Source organism: Platalea leucorodia, assembly GCF_965183815.1.
Source record: "Platalea leucorodia genome assembly, chromosome: 3".
NCBI classification, from domain to species: Eukaryota; Metazoa; Chordata; class Aves; order Pelecaniformes; family Threskiornithidae; genus Platalea; species Platalea leucorodia.
In genome coordinates this window covers 15,178,872-15,197,389 of record NC_138825.1, presented here as the reverse complement: position 1 = coordinate 15,197,389, position 18,518 = coordinate 15,178,872, and the positions used below count along the sequence as shown (strand labels likewise).

Sequence of the window (18,518 nt, the reverse complement as noted above, 5' to 3'; positions counted from 1 at the left end):
ACCCTAAGGCTGAGACAATTTTGTGTATTATGTGTCTTAAAGAACGGGTCAAATAACCTGCCAAATCCCTGGGAAAAGAGCATCTCCCTGTGCACTGCCTTGGGTTTATCAGCAGCAGACCAGAGCTAATAATCAGCTAGCCACAACACGCCAACATTAATAATAGAGCACAATATACCTTCAAAAGCGCCATGTGCAGAGCACTCTTGTGGGCACCTTCCCAGGGGATTCCCCTACCTACAGCAAATACATGGTGGAGATACCCCAAGGTGCTTATGCCATGAAGCAGCATGCAAACTGTGCCGAAGAGTAGAAATTTCTGGGTTTGGACAAGCTTGGTATCTCTCACTAGTTCACATTTAGTGATTACAGGAGTTTTCACATCTTCCCTATATGCCTGCGAGTGTAATAAATTGTATTTGTAATGCTGTCATCAGTTTCTGACCTGGGAGCAGTACAGCCTCACCTTATTTTGGCCATCCTGCTAGCTGCTATCGGAGAGCTGGAAAGGACGTTTTTCCTTTGCGGGCAGAGGAGCCTGAGCAGGCTAACGCTGCAGCACTTTCTTCCGAGCCATCCAGGACGGGGGGCAAGACAAGCTGTGAAATTCACTTTGTCACCACCTGGCAAGTGCCAGTCCAGGAAAACTTTCAATAAAGAAGGTAAAATTTCATTCCAGGGCAGGAGAAAGGTGAGATTTAATGTCCCGATTTCTTCCCCATCTCTCTAGTCTTGTCAAAAGGACAACAGATGGGGTCCCAAATTAATGGGACTGAGGGCTGACAGTTCCCATTCCCACTCTGCCCACGCAGGAACATATCCACAGGCCAAGGTGTGCACTAAAAAATTACCATGGCTCACTTCTACGTGGCAGGGTTGACACAACATTGCTTCAAAATCCTTTTCTTTTTCTTGGGGAGGTATTTTAAGCTCTGATTGTTCCTGGTTTATATTCAGGAAACAACTTTTAGCTTCATAAAGGCAAAATTCAGTATCCCAAGTTTCATCCCAGTAACAAATAGAACACACCATAGCATCCCATTTTAACAACCTCCACTTTGGCATTCTGTCAAAGTCGATAAAAAATAATCTGACAGCTCTTTTTCATTTGAATGTTGTTATCATCCATTCGGCCTGTAGTTAAGTGTTCTGTATTTTCCTTAGACTATTCATAAAATTGGTGTTTTATTATACCAGCTTAGAAACACTAATTGTTGTCCCTGTCCATAATTCTTTCACGGTGAGAAGCATTTCATTAAAAACATTTGGAAAAGCATTTCATTAAAAACATTTTGAACAATTTAGCAGGAGAAAATGAGATAGCAGCCATTTTTTAAATTAAGTTTTTCTGTCCATGAATCACATAGCACCTTGTGCTGTCAAAGAAGAAAAGGCAATAACATCAGCATGCAGGTCACGACCAATCTACCAGACATCTGAGTTTCCTTCAGCAAAATGTTCTTTATTTGTTGGAAATACGTCATGATTTACAGCAACCAATGTGAGCATGCAATGCTGATGTCATTCCTTGTACAGTGTCTGTAGGAAAAACAGGGCATTAACGCACTCAAGAACTCATACTTTTCGTTACTGATAGGTTTGTTAGGACAAACCTGATTTGGGGGGAGGGGGAATCTGATTTCCGGGTTCTGAATTTGAGAGATGTCTGTGGCCCGCTGCAGACTTGTTTACGAGGACAGAAGTGATGGTTACAAACAAAAAGACCTTTTCACAAACAGAAAAAACAAAGGTGGTAACAATGCATGAGAAGATAAGAATGCATCTTTAGAAAAAGTAAAAGATATCAAGGAAAACGTTGAACGGGTTAAGCAGAGGGGAAGGTCTGTTGGCTCTCCAGCCCCAGTGCAGCGTGGCTCAGAGCACTGGATCGCCCCCCGACACGGACAACCGAGGCCTGAGGGGGCAGAGCAGAGGAGGCAACCTGGCCCCTTCCTTGCTTGCTGCCCTCCTTTGGACAAACTCTGGCTTATCGACATCCTTCTTGCACTGGACGCAATACCTAGGCGCAGCCGGACGAGCACTGAGCTGGGGGAAACGGCCCCTTCCCTCCGCCTCACGGCTGTGCCCCTCTTCGTAGGGCCCTCGGGGCTATGCCCGCCTCACGGAGCCCCCCCAGCTCCAGCCTCCGCCATTGCTGACTCCCCCCTTCGTCCTGCACGTCATGGGGTTCCGGTTGCCTCCAGCCTCCCCGGGTCCCGCCGGGCGGTGCCTGCCCCAGCTCGCAGAGGTCCGTGCCCGCCGTGTGGCGGCGGCGGCGGCCTGCGCGGGTGCCCAGGCGCCCGCGGGCCCTCGCCAGGGCCAAGGCCGCAGCGGGGGCGGACACGGCGCCCGCGACGGGGAGGCCGCTTCCCGCCCGCCGCGCCCTTGCGACGTCACTGCCTTTCCGGTCCGGAGGGGGCGGTTCTGCTTCCGGGTCAGCCCCCCCCCCCCCCCCCCGCCGCCCCGGGCAGGCTCGGGCGGGCGGTGCGCGGGGGCGGCGGCCCCGGCCATGCGGAGCCGGGGCGGGCGGCGGCGGCCGGGCAGGGCCCTGCCTGGGCTGCGGCGGGGCCGCATGGGCCTGGGTCACCCCTCGGGCCGCCGGGGGTAGGGTGGGGTGTCCCGTGCCCCCGTCCCCGCCGCCATGTACACCTTCGTGGTGCGGGACGAGGGCAGCAGCGTGTACGCCGAGGTCAGCCGGTTGCTGCTGGCCAGCGGGCAGTGGCGGCGCCTCCGGAGGGACAACCCCCGCTTCAACCTGATGCTGGGCGAGAGGAACCGGCTCCCCTTCGGCAGGCTGGGTAAGGCTGTGTGCCCCCCCGCCGCCCCTCCCTCACCCCCCGGTTGTGCCCTTCCCGCCTACCGGGGTTCCCCCGCCGCGGGGGGTGGGGGTGGGGGGAGGGGGGTGCCCCGCCGCTCGTCGCAGCCTTCCGCCCCCCCTGCGGGGGCTGCGGGCAGGGCGTGCCCCGGCGGAGCCCCCCGCCGCTTGGGAGGGGGTGACCCCCCCTCCCCCGGCCCCTGTCGCCGGGGCTCCCGCCGGCAGCGGCAGCCGGCCGTGCCCCGGGGCTCCCTCCCACCGGCACCCGCGGCCGCCCCGCTCTGCCTCGCGCAGAACAAAGGGCGGGGACCGGGGGGGGGCGGCTCCTGCAGAAACCGGCCCGGGGACCGGCTGTCCTTGCCGGGGACTGCCGCCACCAGCCGGGGCGCAGAGGACACCCACCCCCCCAAGTTCCCGGAGGGGGGTTGCACCGGTGCCCCCCAAAACACCCAGCCCAGCTTGGTGGAAGGCACCCAGGGACCCCCATACCCCCCCCACATGTCGCAGACCCTCAGGGTCCCCCCCGGCGCAGCCCCCCGCCTCCCGGCCTGCCTGCCTTGTCCTGCAGCCCCGCGTTTGGGGCCGTCTTCGCCATTGCGGGGGGCTCCTGGTCACCCAGCGCGGGTTCGTGGGGAGCACGGTGATGCCAGCGGCATCCCCCTGCCTGGCGCGGGGCAGGGACGTGGCGGTGCTGAGGTTACACGTTGTGGGGGTGTTCCTACAATTTGGGACAGGTGGGGGAACAGGTCTGAGCCAGGCACGCTCGAACCCTCGCCCCGGAGCCGAGGCTGGTGGGGATGTGCCTCTGCAGGGGTTTGGTGGGGGTGACAGCACGTCTAGTCCCTGCCTGGAGCAGGGTGAGGGTTATTCCAGAGCCTCTGTGTGTGTGTGTAGGGCGAGGCCAGCCCCCAGCCCCTCACACACCTTCTTCCCTGCTGTCTGACCCCCTCTGCCAACAGGCAGGGCCCCAGGAGCTTCCCCATGCAGGCTTGTCCCCTGCCTGCCATGCACTCTGCCTGTCCCGTGGCTGGCAGGGCTGTCAGTACGGCCACCCTAGCCTTCTGTCCTGCTGGGTGGGGAAGAGCCCAGGAGCAGGGACAGAGAGTGCCACGCACTGCCCGCGAGCGGGGAGAGCCAAGGCAGGCGCTGGCAGCGTTGTAGGGCGCGGCAGGGAGCAGAGATGCACTGTCATTGCCCACGGTTGGGGGCGAGCCGGCAGGAGCTGCAAGGCTGGCAGGTCTCCGTGCACGGTGCCAGCTGCTGTGCTGGCTCCTGTCACCAGGCCTGTCAGAGCAGCTGTGGGATGAGGACGCTGCAAACCCCAGCAGAGCAGGTGTTTCCCTCCTGCGGTCCCCTGTGTCTGCATCTGATGGCTGGCAGGACACTCCTGGCCTCCCTCCCTGCCCTTGGCCCTGGTTTCTTCCTTCCTTGGGGGGATTTCGCAGCACTGCTGCTGGCTGCAGAAACGTCGGAGCAGGAGGAGCCCCCCTCGCCCCAGCAGCTCTAGGGCAGGATGGCTTTTGCAGCCCCTTTCTTGCAGTTGAGACCCAGCACTGACTGCGCTTTCAGATTTGCAAGTCACCACCTCCAGCACCTCTTCCCTTCTCTCCCCATGCGTTTGTGAGTGGAAAGCCCCCATCGCATGGCGATGCCATCTGGTCACCTCCCAGCATCAGGGCATCTGCAGCAGGCAGGAAAACACCGGGAGAGGCTTAAGCACCAAGGATGCTCACACACGCTGTAGCCAGGCGCAGCAAGCAGACCTGTGCTTTAACGTGGCCAGCAGGCAGGGCCTGTGAGCATCAGGCTTCATTGCAGAACAAGTACAGTTCTTTGATGTGAGTGGGCCTGCACAGCATGTCCAGCCATGGTGGGCTTGTGGCCGTCTCTTACTAACCCCTTCCATCCTCAAAAAGCAACCTGGGGTGGTAGAAGGGATTCGGGAAGCCCTTCAGCATGTGAGGCCCAAAAATTCAAACAGTGTCTCACAGCCAAGACACATCTATGACCCGTGGAGAGGGACCGTGCTTTGGCACTGGCTTCTTTAACCCATCCTCCTGTAGCAGGAGATGGTTGCCTGAAATCAGTAGATTCAGACCAAAAATAACATGGTTATTTTGGTACATCTTCCAAAAAGCTGCATCTTCTCTGGTACATCTTCCTAAAGCTCTCCTCCTGAGCAACTGTTGCATCAAAGCTGGCTTGGTTTGTGTTTCCTAAAGGCTCTACACAGTGGAAGCAGACGTTAATTCAGGGAACTGTAGGGATTTGCGTTACTCGGGGGCTAAGCTAGATCATTTGACGTGGGAGAGGGGTAGAAACGGGGACTCTCAGCAGGCACCGCTGCTTCTGTCCAGCTGCAGGGACTTCTGTTGCTCTCACTGATACCCTAATTCTTGGGAGATCCTGTCCTTAAGCTATGAGTGTCTGCATCTAAGTCTGTATCTAATGGAAAAGCAGTTTGTGCTAAGGGGAGGGAAAGGAGGAACAGGCTGCAGAGGCCTCACGGAGCAGAGGATGCTGGACTATGCCCTGCCGGCCACGGGAGGATCGCCAGTTTGCTCAGTGCCTTGGCAGCTTTTTAACCCTGCTAAATGCATGGTGCAGACCTCACAACACGCCCAGGAACCTGTTCCCCTTCCCGCCTCGTGGTCCCTCCTTGCTGACTGCGAGACTCGACATTGCAGCCCACTGCTCCGTGGAGATGCTTGGGGAACCAACGAGGATGTGCCTCCCAGCAGGTCAGAGTTATCCAACAGCAGTGGTTTCAAAGCAGGTTTCAGTCGCTCCCGTCCTCCTCCTTTCACCAGCCCCATTCCTCCGTCACTGGTGACGGGGTGGACTGACCACTGTGGGGCAGAGCCCACACAGAGTGGTGGGATCTGCTTCGGGACCTCGATTCCTCCAAGCAAAATCAATAAACTGGAAACAGAAGGAAATTTGATGTTTTTTGCTAATTTCTTTCAGTAAATTAGTGCCTGGCAGTGCTGGCTACACATTGGAGTGCCTGAAGTTACAGATCTTTTCTAGAATATGGCTTTCAGCTATCTTGTATTTAGTGACCCAGGTCAGGGCCATGACTTTGGGGCCGAAATAGATATTCGCTCTCTGTGATCTCGCAGCTGCCTGATGTTTAAGGTAATGTTTGCTCCAGGCAATCACCAAGGAGCATAACTAAAACTCTGAATCCTTTTTCAGGGTCTAAATCACTCCCACAGGCATTTTTTTGAAAAGAGAAGGTGGAGGTGGAAGTAACTGCCGCGCTTGGGGGATCCCCCTGGTCCTAGGTCATTTCAAACCAGAGCAGTTTTCCATCATGTTTTCCCTATCGATGCTCTTGTCAGTTGTTGTCACCAGTGAGCCAGGTATTGCCCCAGGCATCACTCACCTCTTGCACATCCGTGTTTGGCTGCGCTGGTTGTGTGGGAGAGGCTGCGTGGTGTTGCCCAGATTTGCGTTACCCTTTGGACAACCGCTGCCATCCGGTCCCCACAGAGAGCTTCCAGCTGAGCTGAGCGCTAGTGTTCGTGTAGTGTGAGAAGGTGAAGGAAGGCAGGCTGTGGTGTGAAGTCCCGTATTGGTAAGGAGGTACTCATCTATTTGGCACTCTTTTTGGCACGTGTGAGGCCACGGCTGGATGCTGGGTCCGGTTTGGGACTTTCCAGTACAAGAAAGGTTTAGACACCCTGTAGTGACCTGGCCATCAGGATAGTCAGGGGGGCACAGGATGGCAGTCAAGCACTGGGACAAGGACCCAGTAGAAGCAGTAGGATCTTCATCCTTAGAGCTACTCAGGCTTTGACCGAACAAGAGGTTGGAGCAGAGACCCCGAGAGGTCCCTTCCCACCCTGTCCAAGGGGGCTTGCTGCAAACTGCCAGAGGGAAGCAAGACTCCAAATCTTTTTACGTTTCCCACTGTTTTGTGATATCAGGTCCGACAGGGAATGCTGCTCTATGTGACAAAGAAACAATGCCCTCTCCTAAGCTGTGATCCTTGTATCATGGTGTGCTTCCCTGCATCCTCCTCCTGCACTTAGGAGTAACTGAAATCTTGGCTTTTAAAAACTGCCACCAGCAAATGGAGAACATTTTTGGGTGGCGCTGCCAGTTCCCAATGTGAATTAGGAAATTATTATTTTCCTTTAGAAAATGGAAGTGTCAGATTCAAAACAGACTTGGGTAAACGCATGGGTTTTCATAACTAAAAGAAAGAAACCACAGGAGCCAGTACCAGCTTAGAGCATGTTTCTACAATGCAGGGCAAGGAAATGGCCTCCTTTCTCTTCCCTACTGCACAAGTCCTTTGTGCCAAGCAGGTGATTTTCCTCTGTTAATTGAGAAGTTTGTCTGACCTGTTTGTTTCCCCTTTTTAGGCCATGAACCCGGACTTGTGCAGCTGGTGAATTACTACAGGGGAGCAGACAAGCTGTGCCGCAAAGCATCTCTGGTGAAGTAAGAAATTCACTGAAATGTTACATGGGATTGGCAGAAGTTTTTCTTCTAACCATTGTCGAGTGTTGAACCTGTTTGGAGGGTATTTCACAGAACAGCTGCCCTGGGATTGTCCTAGCATGTGCTGTCTTCAGCCTCCTGCACTGGTCTCTAGAGCTGTCTGTGTGCACAAAGACCTCTTTGTAACTTCAGGGGAAATGCCGTTTCCACTGAATTACATTTGCTTGAAACCATAGAGTGTATTGAATCAGATCAGAGCCAAATCAAAAGGAAAAAAAACCCCACATATCTGCTCTTTTTCCTTGCAGACATTTAATTAAAACCTACTCCTTTTATTCTCTGTTTCATACAGAGATGAGACACTAATATGCCTTTAGCTAATCAGATTTGTTGGTCAAACAAATGCTTGGAGACATCTCCAGGAAGAGCTCTGGGAGTTATTTCTGCATGACCAGCCGTGCCAGGATCTCCTGCGGAAATGTGGATGAGCTTTCATTGTAGATAACCCTCGTCCCCGTGCAAACTCTGCGGCCATTAGGGCACCTTCATGTCAGAGCTCTTGATCTCCTTCAAGCATTGGATTCCACGTTAGTGTCTGCGCTGCCTCCTACTGATGCTGTCCTGCAGACTGTGTGTGCTGATCCAAGGCCTCTCCTTCCCCGGGGAAGAACCTGGTCCCAATTGCTTTCTTTACAGTGGTGATGGTGTTTGTCAGGAATGAGCAGAGTACTTTTTAAACAAGCATTCACAGCGCTCCCCAGCTAGATTTGTCTGCGGCCCGTGGTCTGGAGGCAGTGCTGAAAGTGCTTGCACACCTGTTTTTCTCTCCTGAAGCTTGGCTGACCTTTATAACTGTGGGGTCAACCGCGCATCAAGCTACTTACGAACCCAAGGGACCACAAATTACATTCCCCAGGGCTCCCAGGGTGTCACTGACTGCCTGCCATTTCAACAGAGAGGCACAAATGCACAGAGAGAGTCAGCAAGTCAAGAGCTCTGCTTTTGGCCTTAAGTAAAGCACAGAGTGAGCATTCAGAGAGGCAGGCGGCTCCCTTGACTCTGAAAGAAAACAGGCCTGGGCTCTGCTAACAGGAGTTTGCTGGCATCTCTAGACATTACTGGTAGGAGAGATGTGCCAGAGAGATCGGAGACTGCATGACGCAAGGGGTAGCTGTGTCCTTGCTTTCAATGAGTTCCCAGTGGTCTTCATCCACAGCTGCAACACCTGATCAGATCTCAGTGGGGATGGGATCAAGAGCTAAGCACCGGCACAGAGAACGTTACTGCTCTGGCTTCCCTTTTGCCTGTTGTGATCACAGCATCCTTCCTGCCCCGTTCTGTGTTAGCAAACACACCTCCGCAGTTCCCTTGTGCGGAGATGGTGCAGGGAACGCACCGCAAGCTCTAGTTACATGGAAACTTCTCTACTGATTGTTTCACAATATCCAGAGTATCTACAAAACGTTTAATGAAAGCGTGCAGGTCTGTTTCAAAGAGCAGTGCTTGGCTGCAGGTTGGGGTTGCCATGATATCTTTAGGAAAACCCTAATTTCAAGGGTCTAAGGAAAATATAATAATTTAGCACAGACTGTAAGCTGCTATTTATCACCAAGCAAAAGAGCCCAGTTAATGGTAATTTTTACATATTAAATGATGTCCATGCAGACGGGGACACTCTGGAGATTAACAGCCTGTCTCTCTTCACCCAGGCTAATCAAGACAAGCCCTGAACTATCGGAGTCCTGCACATGGTTCCCTGAGTCGTATGTGATTTACCCAACAAACTTGAAAACCCCTGTGGCTCCAGCGCAGAATGGAATTCGCCATCTCATAAACAACACAAGGACAGATGAGCGGGAGGTCTTCTTGGCAGCTTACAACAGGCGGCGGGAAGGCAAAGAAGGCAACGTCTGGATCGCCAAGTCCTCAGCTGGTGCCAAAGGTTCATTCTCCAGCAAAATGAGCCACCTTCTCATTATTCCTTAGTCTTTACTTGATCAGTAGAGTCCCAGGGTTTGGCTGAACCCAGCTGATATCTAGCCTGTCTATGGAGGGCTTCACTTACCAACTTCATGCCAGTCAAGCCAGCACAGGGCTCTCCTTTGTCTGCTGGGTGGCGTGGAGCTCCTGACACGCATTGTAACATGCATACGCTACCTAGGACATGGATGGCAGTGAAAGGACCTCTACTTTTCTATACATGCGCCTCAAAATGCGGGAAAGTTTGCTGCAGGGAGAAGGCAGCAGGGACCAGCAGGCGAGGGGAATGTGGAGAGCAGGAGATAACAGGGAGCAGAACAGGCTGGGGGGAGGAGGGCAGCAGGCAGGACAGCAGCCTTCAAGGGCAAGGAGCCCAGCTCTCCATGCTGCGGCTAAGCCTGATTTCATCCGGGCAGAAATATGCTGCTTGTCTTTCAACTGAACCCAGATGCCTGGTGCCAATGGCCTACCCATGGTCACGCTGAGAGACTGGCTGAGCAGTCACGAGCTCAGGGCATCAAAATTACACCGAAGCCTCAGGGGAAGGTACCAGAGCAAGGACAAGCAGAGCAATGTCTGTATGTCCCCTTAATTTGAGAAAGGCAATAGATACCTAAGTGATAACATGTCCGTCCTTGTTCCAGGGTCATTGCATCGCTCCCTCTACAAAAATAATGAGCTATTAGACAAGATAGCTGGACACAGCTATAGATGCAATGCTTTGGTAACTATGTGCTGTCTGTTACAGCAGTATCACGGGCACCAGAATGGCTTCATGAAAACCTGCCTTGCGGTGCGTGCAGACCTTGGGCAGCAGAGCCCAGCCCGAGGAAGGACCTGATCTTTTCAAAGGGAACAAGCCCACATATATTACTCATATTTGCAGAGTCACTTTTGATGCAGTCTTACAAAGATCACCAGAGAATGTGAAAGCCAGAGGTGGCTGCAGAGAGGCTGCATGGTAAAACCATCCATGCTGGCTTCCTTCACTGCTGTGCTTTCTTGGCTGTGTTTCCAAGAAGCATCAGAAGAGTATGCTTATTTTCATCAGGGAGGAAGGGAAGATAAGTCCTTTCATTATTCCAGTGAGGGAATGTGTTTCTGTGTGGTGTAACTGTCTGGCAAAGAATCAATCTGGGCAGTTGAAAAGGCCATTGCTGTGGTTCGCTGCAGGATGGGGAGGTTTAAACTCTCCACATGCTTTATTCAAGTGCGATCCCATCTTTTCTGCATTAAAGCAGAGTAACCTTTCATTTTCATTAGTGTGCTGTAGAACTCGAGCTGAGAATTAAAGTGGAAAGCAGAGCCTTATGTTAATCTTCTAAAGGGAAGTTTTAAATGTCTGGGGATTACTTCTGATGAAGAAGAAGGCTTGTTGACATCAATTGCCAAGGCAGATCCAGCTCAGGCACAGCCCCTGACTTGGGACAGGTCTAGTGGAAGCTTGGTTGTCCGTCAGTAAAAGGAAAATGAAAGGTTTAGGGTGTCCTGACTTAAGAGTTGAGAGATCTTTCAACTGTGGGTAGATGTTGTGGTGTTTTCTTTGAGAGAAGGGACAGCTGCCCCGCATAAGCTGCTTTGCTGCCTCACTGGGTTGCTGACTAGGTGCACAGTTAAGCTAACCCCTGTCTTGATTCCACCGTCTGTCCAGTGCAGAACGGGTGCCTGCTGATCTTCCCACTGCAGGGGCTTTACTGGCTTACAGAGATGATGTTTCCCTCCTTTGCCCAGTGCACAGCCTGTGGGTGTAGCAATGCAAGGTTCTGCCTGGCCCTGCTGTGATCAGGGGACTAAAAATCTTGCCCCCTGCATAAACCATGGGTGAGAAAGATACTTTGATGAAAGGACTTCAAGTCATCAGCTTTAGGCCAAAAAAGTTAACTAAATGCCTGAAGACTGGACATAATACCAGAGAAGTGTTAGATGATTTTACCTGAGCTGGTTTATCCCTCAAGTGGCACCGTGCCATCCCTTTATCAAATCCCAGAAGGGATATGTTCTCTCTTCATTGCTCTGCAACAGTGGTTTCATATCTGGACTCTTGCAAGAAATGAACAGTGACAGCTTCAGCCAAAATGTGGCGGTATTTAAATGGCACATCTAACTTCTTTAATGAAGAGCTTCCACAGCAGGGGAAAATGCTGACTACATGGATGAACATTTTGAAATAGTTTTTTTCCTAATTCAGCAATGATTTTAATAGTAACTTAAATGAACTCGGTGAGCAGAGCAACACTGCACAAGTGTGCATGTGTGACTGCCTCTGGCAGCCAGAAAAGCCGGGCAGGAGGAGAAAGTCTGAGTCTAGGATAAAAAAACCACAAACCTCCCTCTCCAAATTAAAAACAAAAAAAAAAAAAAAGGAAAAGTCTCACAGACAAACTGCCAAAACCCCTGTTCTCCAAACTGCTGAAAAACAGGGAAAAACAAAACAAAATTCAACAAGTGCTCAACACATGTGCCACTCCCCCCCACCAAGCCCAGCTGGAAAAAAACACCAGAAAAGGAAACAAAATCCCCCAAAACAAGCAGCTGCCTCACTGCTTGCCTAGGTCCCTGTCTGCTGTGCATCCCCTCGCTCCTAGATAGCCACCCCCTGCAGACGAGCCCCAGGCAGGCCATGCATCTCAGCTACCCTTGGTTCCCGTTTGCGCTAGCTCCCGTTGCTGGGGAGCCAGATGCCCCGTGGCGTGGTAACAGGGAGATCCCTCCGCAGATTCACTGTCTGACGCTGAGCAAACATGACATCGCTAGGGCACCGACCAGCCCTGGGGCCGTGCGTTCTCGCACGTCGAGTGGCTTTTTGGGCAAATGACCCATAGTCTGTTTGGGCCCAGAGAAAGCTCCAGCTAAGGTAGGAGGATCCTCTGCCTAATTTTGTCTTTCTGTGCCAGGGGAAGGGATCCTGATTTCTTCAGAGGCTGCAGAGCTCCTGGACTTCATCGATGAGCAGGGACAAGTGCACGTGATTCAGAAATACCTGGAGAAGCCTCTGCTTTTAGAGCCAGGGCATCGCAAGTTTGACATCAGGTAACCTTTTCTGCTTTTGTAATAATACCAGTTTTCATTTTTGTGCTGTTTCTTTTTAAGCCACTGAGACTAGAGTTTGTCCTCTTGCCCCCCAGGAGCTGGGTTCTTGTGGATCATCAATATAATATCTACCTCTACAGAGAGGGTGTCCTGCGGACCTCTTCCGAACCATACAACAGTGCTAATTTCCAGGACAAAACCTGCCACTTGACCAATCACTGCATTCAGAAGGAATATTCCAAAAACTACGGGCGGTATGAGGAAGGGAATGAAATGTTCTTTGAGGAGTTCAACCAGTATCTGATGGATGCCCTGAACACAACGCTTGAGAATAGCATCTTACTGCAAATCAAACACATAATAAGGTAGCCAGCTGCCTGTTGCATAGGGGAACATGACCCTTCAGTGACAAGGAGTGTGTATGGACACAGCTGGGGAAGCAGAAAGACCAACAAGGGAAGGGTTTCAATTGCATAAATTTAAGATAAAGCCATAAACACCCCGATGTCATTGCTCAATGAAAAGGGACCTCCGTAGGTGCTGTTCTCTCAAGGGTATGTGTCGACATGTCTGCATTTTGCCAGCTGTGGCTGGAGAAGGATGGAGTGAGATCACTTGGTAAGGGAAGCGGGTAGGTCGAAAGACAGGGCTGGCAGAGGTTGAGGTTAAAAAAGGTATAAGGTGTAAGGGGAAATGAAGCCGGACTCAAGTCTGCAGGATCTCACTGCTTCCCCTGCCATCAGCAGCACAACTCATTGGCATAGGTTGTCTTGCTCAGTCCACACAGAGCCAGCTACGTCCTGGGCACAGAAAGTGCCTGGAGAGAGATCTCGGACATCACGGTGCCATGGAGAATCCAGGTCTTGACAAAAGTGATCCTTCGTGGCGGAATTTACTTTGCAAGTACCCCGTTGCTGGTACTTACACCAAAAAGACACGACACAGTCTTTGAGGGACTCGGAGGCAAATGAGCTCTCAATGGAAGTTCCCTGGGGACCTGGTGCAGCCCTTTGTGGCTCTGCCTTCTGCTCCAGGCTCTAATTGCACATCACGTTTTTCAGCATTGCCTAATCCAGTAGCGAGGGTGGGTGCTGCTCTCCAGCTCTTTGGGGCTTAACTCAGGGGTGTCCCCACGTGTGATTTGATGGTTGCATGATCTCACTTGCAGGGACCTGGTTACCATGATCTGTGTTGGATATAGCTTGTAATTTGGGGCAGCCCCAGGGCAACAGGGGACCCCTCCACTTACCTGTGCTATGCACATGCCCTCAGAAGCTGCAGCACGACAGGTGTGTCTGCTGGGCTTTTCATCTTGAGTTTCTGTTTTTCCCTTCACAGAAGCTGCCTTATGTGTATAGAGCCTGCGATCAGCACGAAGCATCTTCACTACCAGAGCTTCCAGCTCTTTGGCTTTGACTTCATGGTGGATGAGGAGCTGAAGGTCTGGCTGATAGAAGTCAATGGGGCCCCGGCATGCGCCCAGTGAGTAATCAGTTTCTGTAATACCCTTGCGATGCTGCCATTCACATGCCTCACCCAAAACATGGCTGTGTCCCAGCTCCAAGTGAAAAAGGTGGAAGAAAGTGAATGGCAGGGGAGTTTTCCAGGCTAACCCATAGCGGACACTGCTCTAAGTGCCAGTTGATTTAAGTTTGTTGCTCCTGTTTCTGTGTTTGGTATCCCCCAGCTTCCTTCCCATGTGAGATGGGGCATTAACCTCAGTTTTTGGACAAATGGGTTTGAATATAACTTGGGTCATTTTTATTGACACTGTTGGGTTGAAGTTACGTTGCAGAATTAATGCTTTGGGGGTCAGGTGGTTTCTCAGTCTCTCTTGTGGAGCCACTGGTGGCTGGTCTTTACCTGAACACATGATAAATGAGTAGCATTAAGGGCAGCAGCTGGAAGTGAGTGACTGAATTTGCGGGCAGCAGGACCCCAGAGCACGCTGTGGATGCTGCAGACATTGAATCAAAGCCTCCACCAGCCAGAGGGAGGCTGGGACAGCCAAACAGCCATGGCCATGAACGTCTTTGCATAGGCACAGCAGGAAATGCTGTATTATGTGGTTGAGACAACTGCAGGAGACTAGAAATCTTTGCTAAATGGGCATCTGTATTGTATACAAGCCCAGTAAAACAGAACAGGCTGTACATCACTACATTAGAATTTGATTAGATTAGATTAGATTAGATCATCACTAACAGTAGACAAAAAATACAGGTCAAACTTACCAGACAGCCTGTTCAGCAGCCTTTTCAGGGCCAGGGCTTGGGGAGCTTTCTGTGTCTAGGACACGCCGTTCAGCATATGCACCATGGTGCAATGCTGCCTTGCACCTCCTTCTGGTGCTGTATGGGTAGAATCTGGCTGCTGCTGGGTGGATTTGGGTTGCAGCAATGCCCTGTTTGCTTTGTGCCTCTATGGGTACTTGGAAGCCATCAAAAGCAGCTGAGGTAGGTTTTGGCTATTTGTGGCTTCTCCTCTTCAGGGTTATTCTAACTTGGAGCACCCATATCACACAGTACCCATTTAAAAGACAAAAATTGGCTGCTGAAAGCAGTAACGTTCCCAGGAGCTGAAAAAGCATCTTACTGTCATGTAGCCCCAAGGGCACAGGGTGGAAGACGTTGTTAATCCTAGTAAAGACAGCTTTGGTACTAAAAATGTCCCAGATGCCAGCATGTTCAGGGAGGTTGCACATGTATTTCCTTCAGCAGAAAGTGAAGCTATTGTTAACTCATTTCTCAAACACCTTGTCTCTCTTCTCCCTAATCCTGCTCTGCATGAGCTGTGCCATGGTGAAGCACATCCTGCACTTCCGAAGGGTCCTGTGAAATCTCTGTGCCTGGTCACAAGCCGATGTGCACAGCTGCACCCCAGTGCAGCATTTCATCAAACCGTGAATGCATCAGTGCAGTCCTTCTGGGGCACATCCCCAAATGAGCAGGGTCTGGTGTGATAATCACGACTCCCCGACTTGGAAGGCAGGTACAGGGGGTGCTCAGCTGTTGTCTGCCCCTGTGCATCTTGCAGTGACTCAGGTCTGGGGCCTGAGGGCGTGGAGACTCTGCTCAGGAGCCTGTTCTGACAGTAAACTTGGATAATGGGTTTTGTCTGGCAGAGAGCAATATTGGGAATGGGAGCGCCGTTGAAAAAGAAGACAGTTGCTGGGGTAGGCGGGGAGGAGATGGAAGAGATGCCACCCTCCTCCTGTTTGCCACCCTGGAGCTACCTGTAATGGGAGCAGGATCTCATAGATCCTCATAGATCTCATAGATCCTGCTGGGAAAATGCATGTCTATGTAAAAATTGGTCGGAGGCCTGCTGGTTTGTCCTGCCTGGGCATCTGATTCTCTCTCTCTCGTCTCTTAGGAAGCTGTATGCAGAGCTCTGCCAAGGAATTGTGGATGTAGCCATCTCTAGCGTTTTCCCCCTCAGTGACACTGGGCAGAAGACAAGCCAGCCATCATCGATCTTTATCAAGCTGTGATGACAACAGGAATGCCTCTGCTGTGCACAGGGAGAGACTGCACCCATCGGGTCAGCACAGTTCGGTGGTTTATCTCAGTATCATGCCAAAAAGTGATAGAGACAGGCTTCTTATTTTCTGGGAAATCATGGGGAAAAACAACAAACCAGACATCCACACAGAGCTGTGATGAGCCAGAGCTGCTCAGATAACTCTGCCTGCATTCACCAAAATCCACTTTAGAAACAGCTCGTGTGACTTTGATATCTGAAACAAATCTCTCTGGGAGAACAACAAAATAACGTTAAAATGAAACCCCAACAGGGATACTATAATACTGTATTAGCTCCTCCTTTTCTATAGAGATAACATTGGGTTTTTTAAGGGAATTGAGCGAAGAGAACGATGATCTTCCGGGATGTTGTGACTGGGAAGTTGTCCTCCTCCCGCTGCATTTCTTTTTTCCTCACCTACTGCGTCATTAGTGCCTTAGCTCAGCTCCAAATAGGTGACTCCTTTCCTTTGTTCCTGCTCTATTACGTAGAAAGGAGGAAGCTCTCTTGCATCGCAGGATGCCTAAAACCAGGAACACCAAGAATTCAGTTTCCTTAGGTCATTTTCCAAGCTGGTTGGCTGAACACCCAGGCAACAGCTGGCAAAAGGGTGCTGAACTGCAGGCGGTGAATTAACCCAAGGAAGGAAGGCAATTTTGTTTATTTATAGCTATCCCTTTTCCTAATGAGATTTGAATCAATGTCCATCCCAGTCTGATGCAGTTGGATTCTGTTTAAAAGCGGTAGAGAGACCCCCCTCAAGGCTCACCGGCAGGCTGTAGGATTTCTAGCATCACTTTTGTGCTAAGAGTGTTTCAAATAGCAGAAACCAGATCTCCTCAGTTTCTTCTGAGACACTGCAGTGAATTTAGGCTCTTCTCTCAGCTTTCACCTTCATGCATTTGAGCCTTGAATCAGAAACCTTTCAGCCCAAATGATTTTTATCCCATTTGATCCAGCCAATTTTATTCTCCTCCATTTGACAAATATTGCAATTTTCTGCCCTGAACACAGTCCACAGCTCGGTCCCAGCTAGGGGGAAGGTGGGTGAGGTTTTGTAGAGCAGGAAAGAGATTCCTTGTGTATAGGTTTGCCACACAGCTGGGAAGGCAGGTGTTTGGGGGGAAGGGGAGATTAAATTCCTTGAGGTCCCTGAATTTCAGACCTAACATCTGCTTTGAGTATAACCTAAATCCCTGGCATATTGCCCACCCTGTGAAGTGTACCTGAATTCTCAGCATGAGCCCAGCACGTCCCTCCCAAGCTAGAGCTCTTTGCAGAGCACAGTGGCGCTTGTAACAGCAGCAGGCTTTGCGGGGGGTGTTCAGGGCTGTGTTCTGCTGCCTCTGGCAGGGAGAGGTGGTTGGCACCGAAATAAACTGATTCCCATTACCCAAAACAAACAAACAAGAAGGGATTGTGGAGGTTACAAGCTTCTGGCTGCCTGTGTGTAATGGGAAGTGAATGAAGCAATGGGATTTCTGCCTCCCTCAGAAGATCCTAGCGCTTTGGCATACTCGTCTCTGCTCGTGACGGAGATTTCAGAGGTCTTCATGCCAGCAGACGATCCTGGCACCTTTCTGTAGGCAGGACTGTAGCCCAGGTGTCCTTGGAGTGATGCATTTTGATCATGCTGTTATGGGATGGACATTTGTTGCAACATGCTGTGAATCCAGAAGTGGCACCGTTTCACACAGGACCACTCAAATCCAGGAGGGAACAGAGCGCTTAGCAAAACCCTGTGGAAGCATCGCGGAGAGGGCACATCCCAAAGAGCGGCACAGGCACCTCTCAAGTTGTCAGCGCCCTGAAGCACGGCGTGGATCCGTATCTGCCGGGGCTGTGGCAGACGGAGGGTGCACTGCTGCACGCTGAGAAGTGACAGGGAGCGGGAGCGGCGTGAAAACGGGCCTGCAGCTTTGTTCCCCTGCACTGCGAGTGCTGGCGGGTGGTTTCGCTTCCAGGGAGACCCCGAGTGCCAGGATTTGGGCCTTGTGGGTGCTCAGAAGAGAGACCATGAATGTGTCAGTCCGTGAGACGGGAAGCGCTGGGTGATAAGCTGGGAGGGGGGTGTGGGGGAAGGACTGGTTGGGTTTTTTAACCTTAGGGTAGCACGTAGATGTCAAAGTTTCACTGCAGGCCAGGTAAAGCGTAGTGGTAAGGTAAAATGTAGGCTGTAACGGTTGTTACTCAACTTGCAAAGTTCACCATGTCTCCATTGGCATTTTCACGTGTTAGCTCATGTGAGCTTAAAAATTACACCTTTTTGCCCAGAAAAGGGAAGATCTAACAGCAATCACTCTGGTCCAGGATGTGCCTGAGGTGACAGAGGAGACGTTGGGCTCTCACAAGCTCTAGGGCAGACAAGAACAGAGTGCCAAGTGAGAAGAGAAGATTTTTCCCCCTTCATAATGAAATGAGAAATGCTCATTTTCTGGGGTGCTAGACCCATCCTTCTTTTCCCCTCAAAAGAGAAATTAAAAAACCAAATCACTTCCTTACTGCACAGTAACGTGAGATTCCTGCCAATGTAGTGGGATAAGGGCAAGAAAGCTGCCTGGATGGAGGCAAAGGCAGCGGTCCCCACTGGAGCAGCTGGTACCACCGGGAGGAGCAGCGGCTCAGGAGCCTCTGCCTAACTCCAAGGCCTTTTCTTCCCCTGTTTTCACCCTGGATTGTGTTGTGGCATGTCAGCAGCTGGCTGGTTTTGCTGCTC

The 18,518-nt window shown here is 51.6% G+C and overlaps 1 protein-coding gene across 3 annotated transcripts; it reads left to right on the top strand.

Moving 5' to 3' along the window:
- Positions 1 to 2,515: 2,515 nt before the first annotated feature.
- On the top strand, positions 2,516 to 15,997 carry TTL (tubulin tyrosine ligase). 3 transcript variants are annotated; one of them, XR_014227755.1, is made up of 8 exons: positions 2,516 to 2,798; positions 7,189 to 7,267; positions 8,977 to 9,209; positions 12,142 to 12,277; positions 12,373 to 12,642; positions 13,616 to 13,759; positions 15,069 to 15,268; positions 15,657 to 15,744. XR_014227755.1 is itself a non-coding variant. In XM_082307664.1 (7 exons), exons 1-7 carry the CDS (start codon positions 2,642 to 2,644, stop codon positions 15,768 to 15,770), a joined length of 1,137 nt encoding a protein of 378 aa, XP_082163790.1. In that variant the 5' UTR covers positions 2,516 to 2,641; the 3' UTR covers positions 15,771 to 15,997. The 3 variants fall into 3 exon arrangements, 1 of the variants encoding a protein (XP_082163790.1); XR_014227756.1 differs by having other exon boundaries at positions 15,653 to 15,740; XM_082307664.1 differs by lacking the exon at positions 15,069 to 15,268 and having other exon boundaries at positions 15,653 to 15,997.
- The last annotated feature ends 2,521 nt before the right edge of the window (positions 15,998 to 18,518 follow it).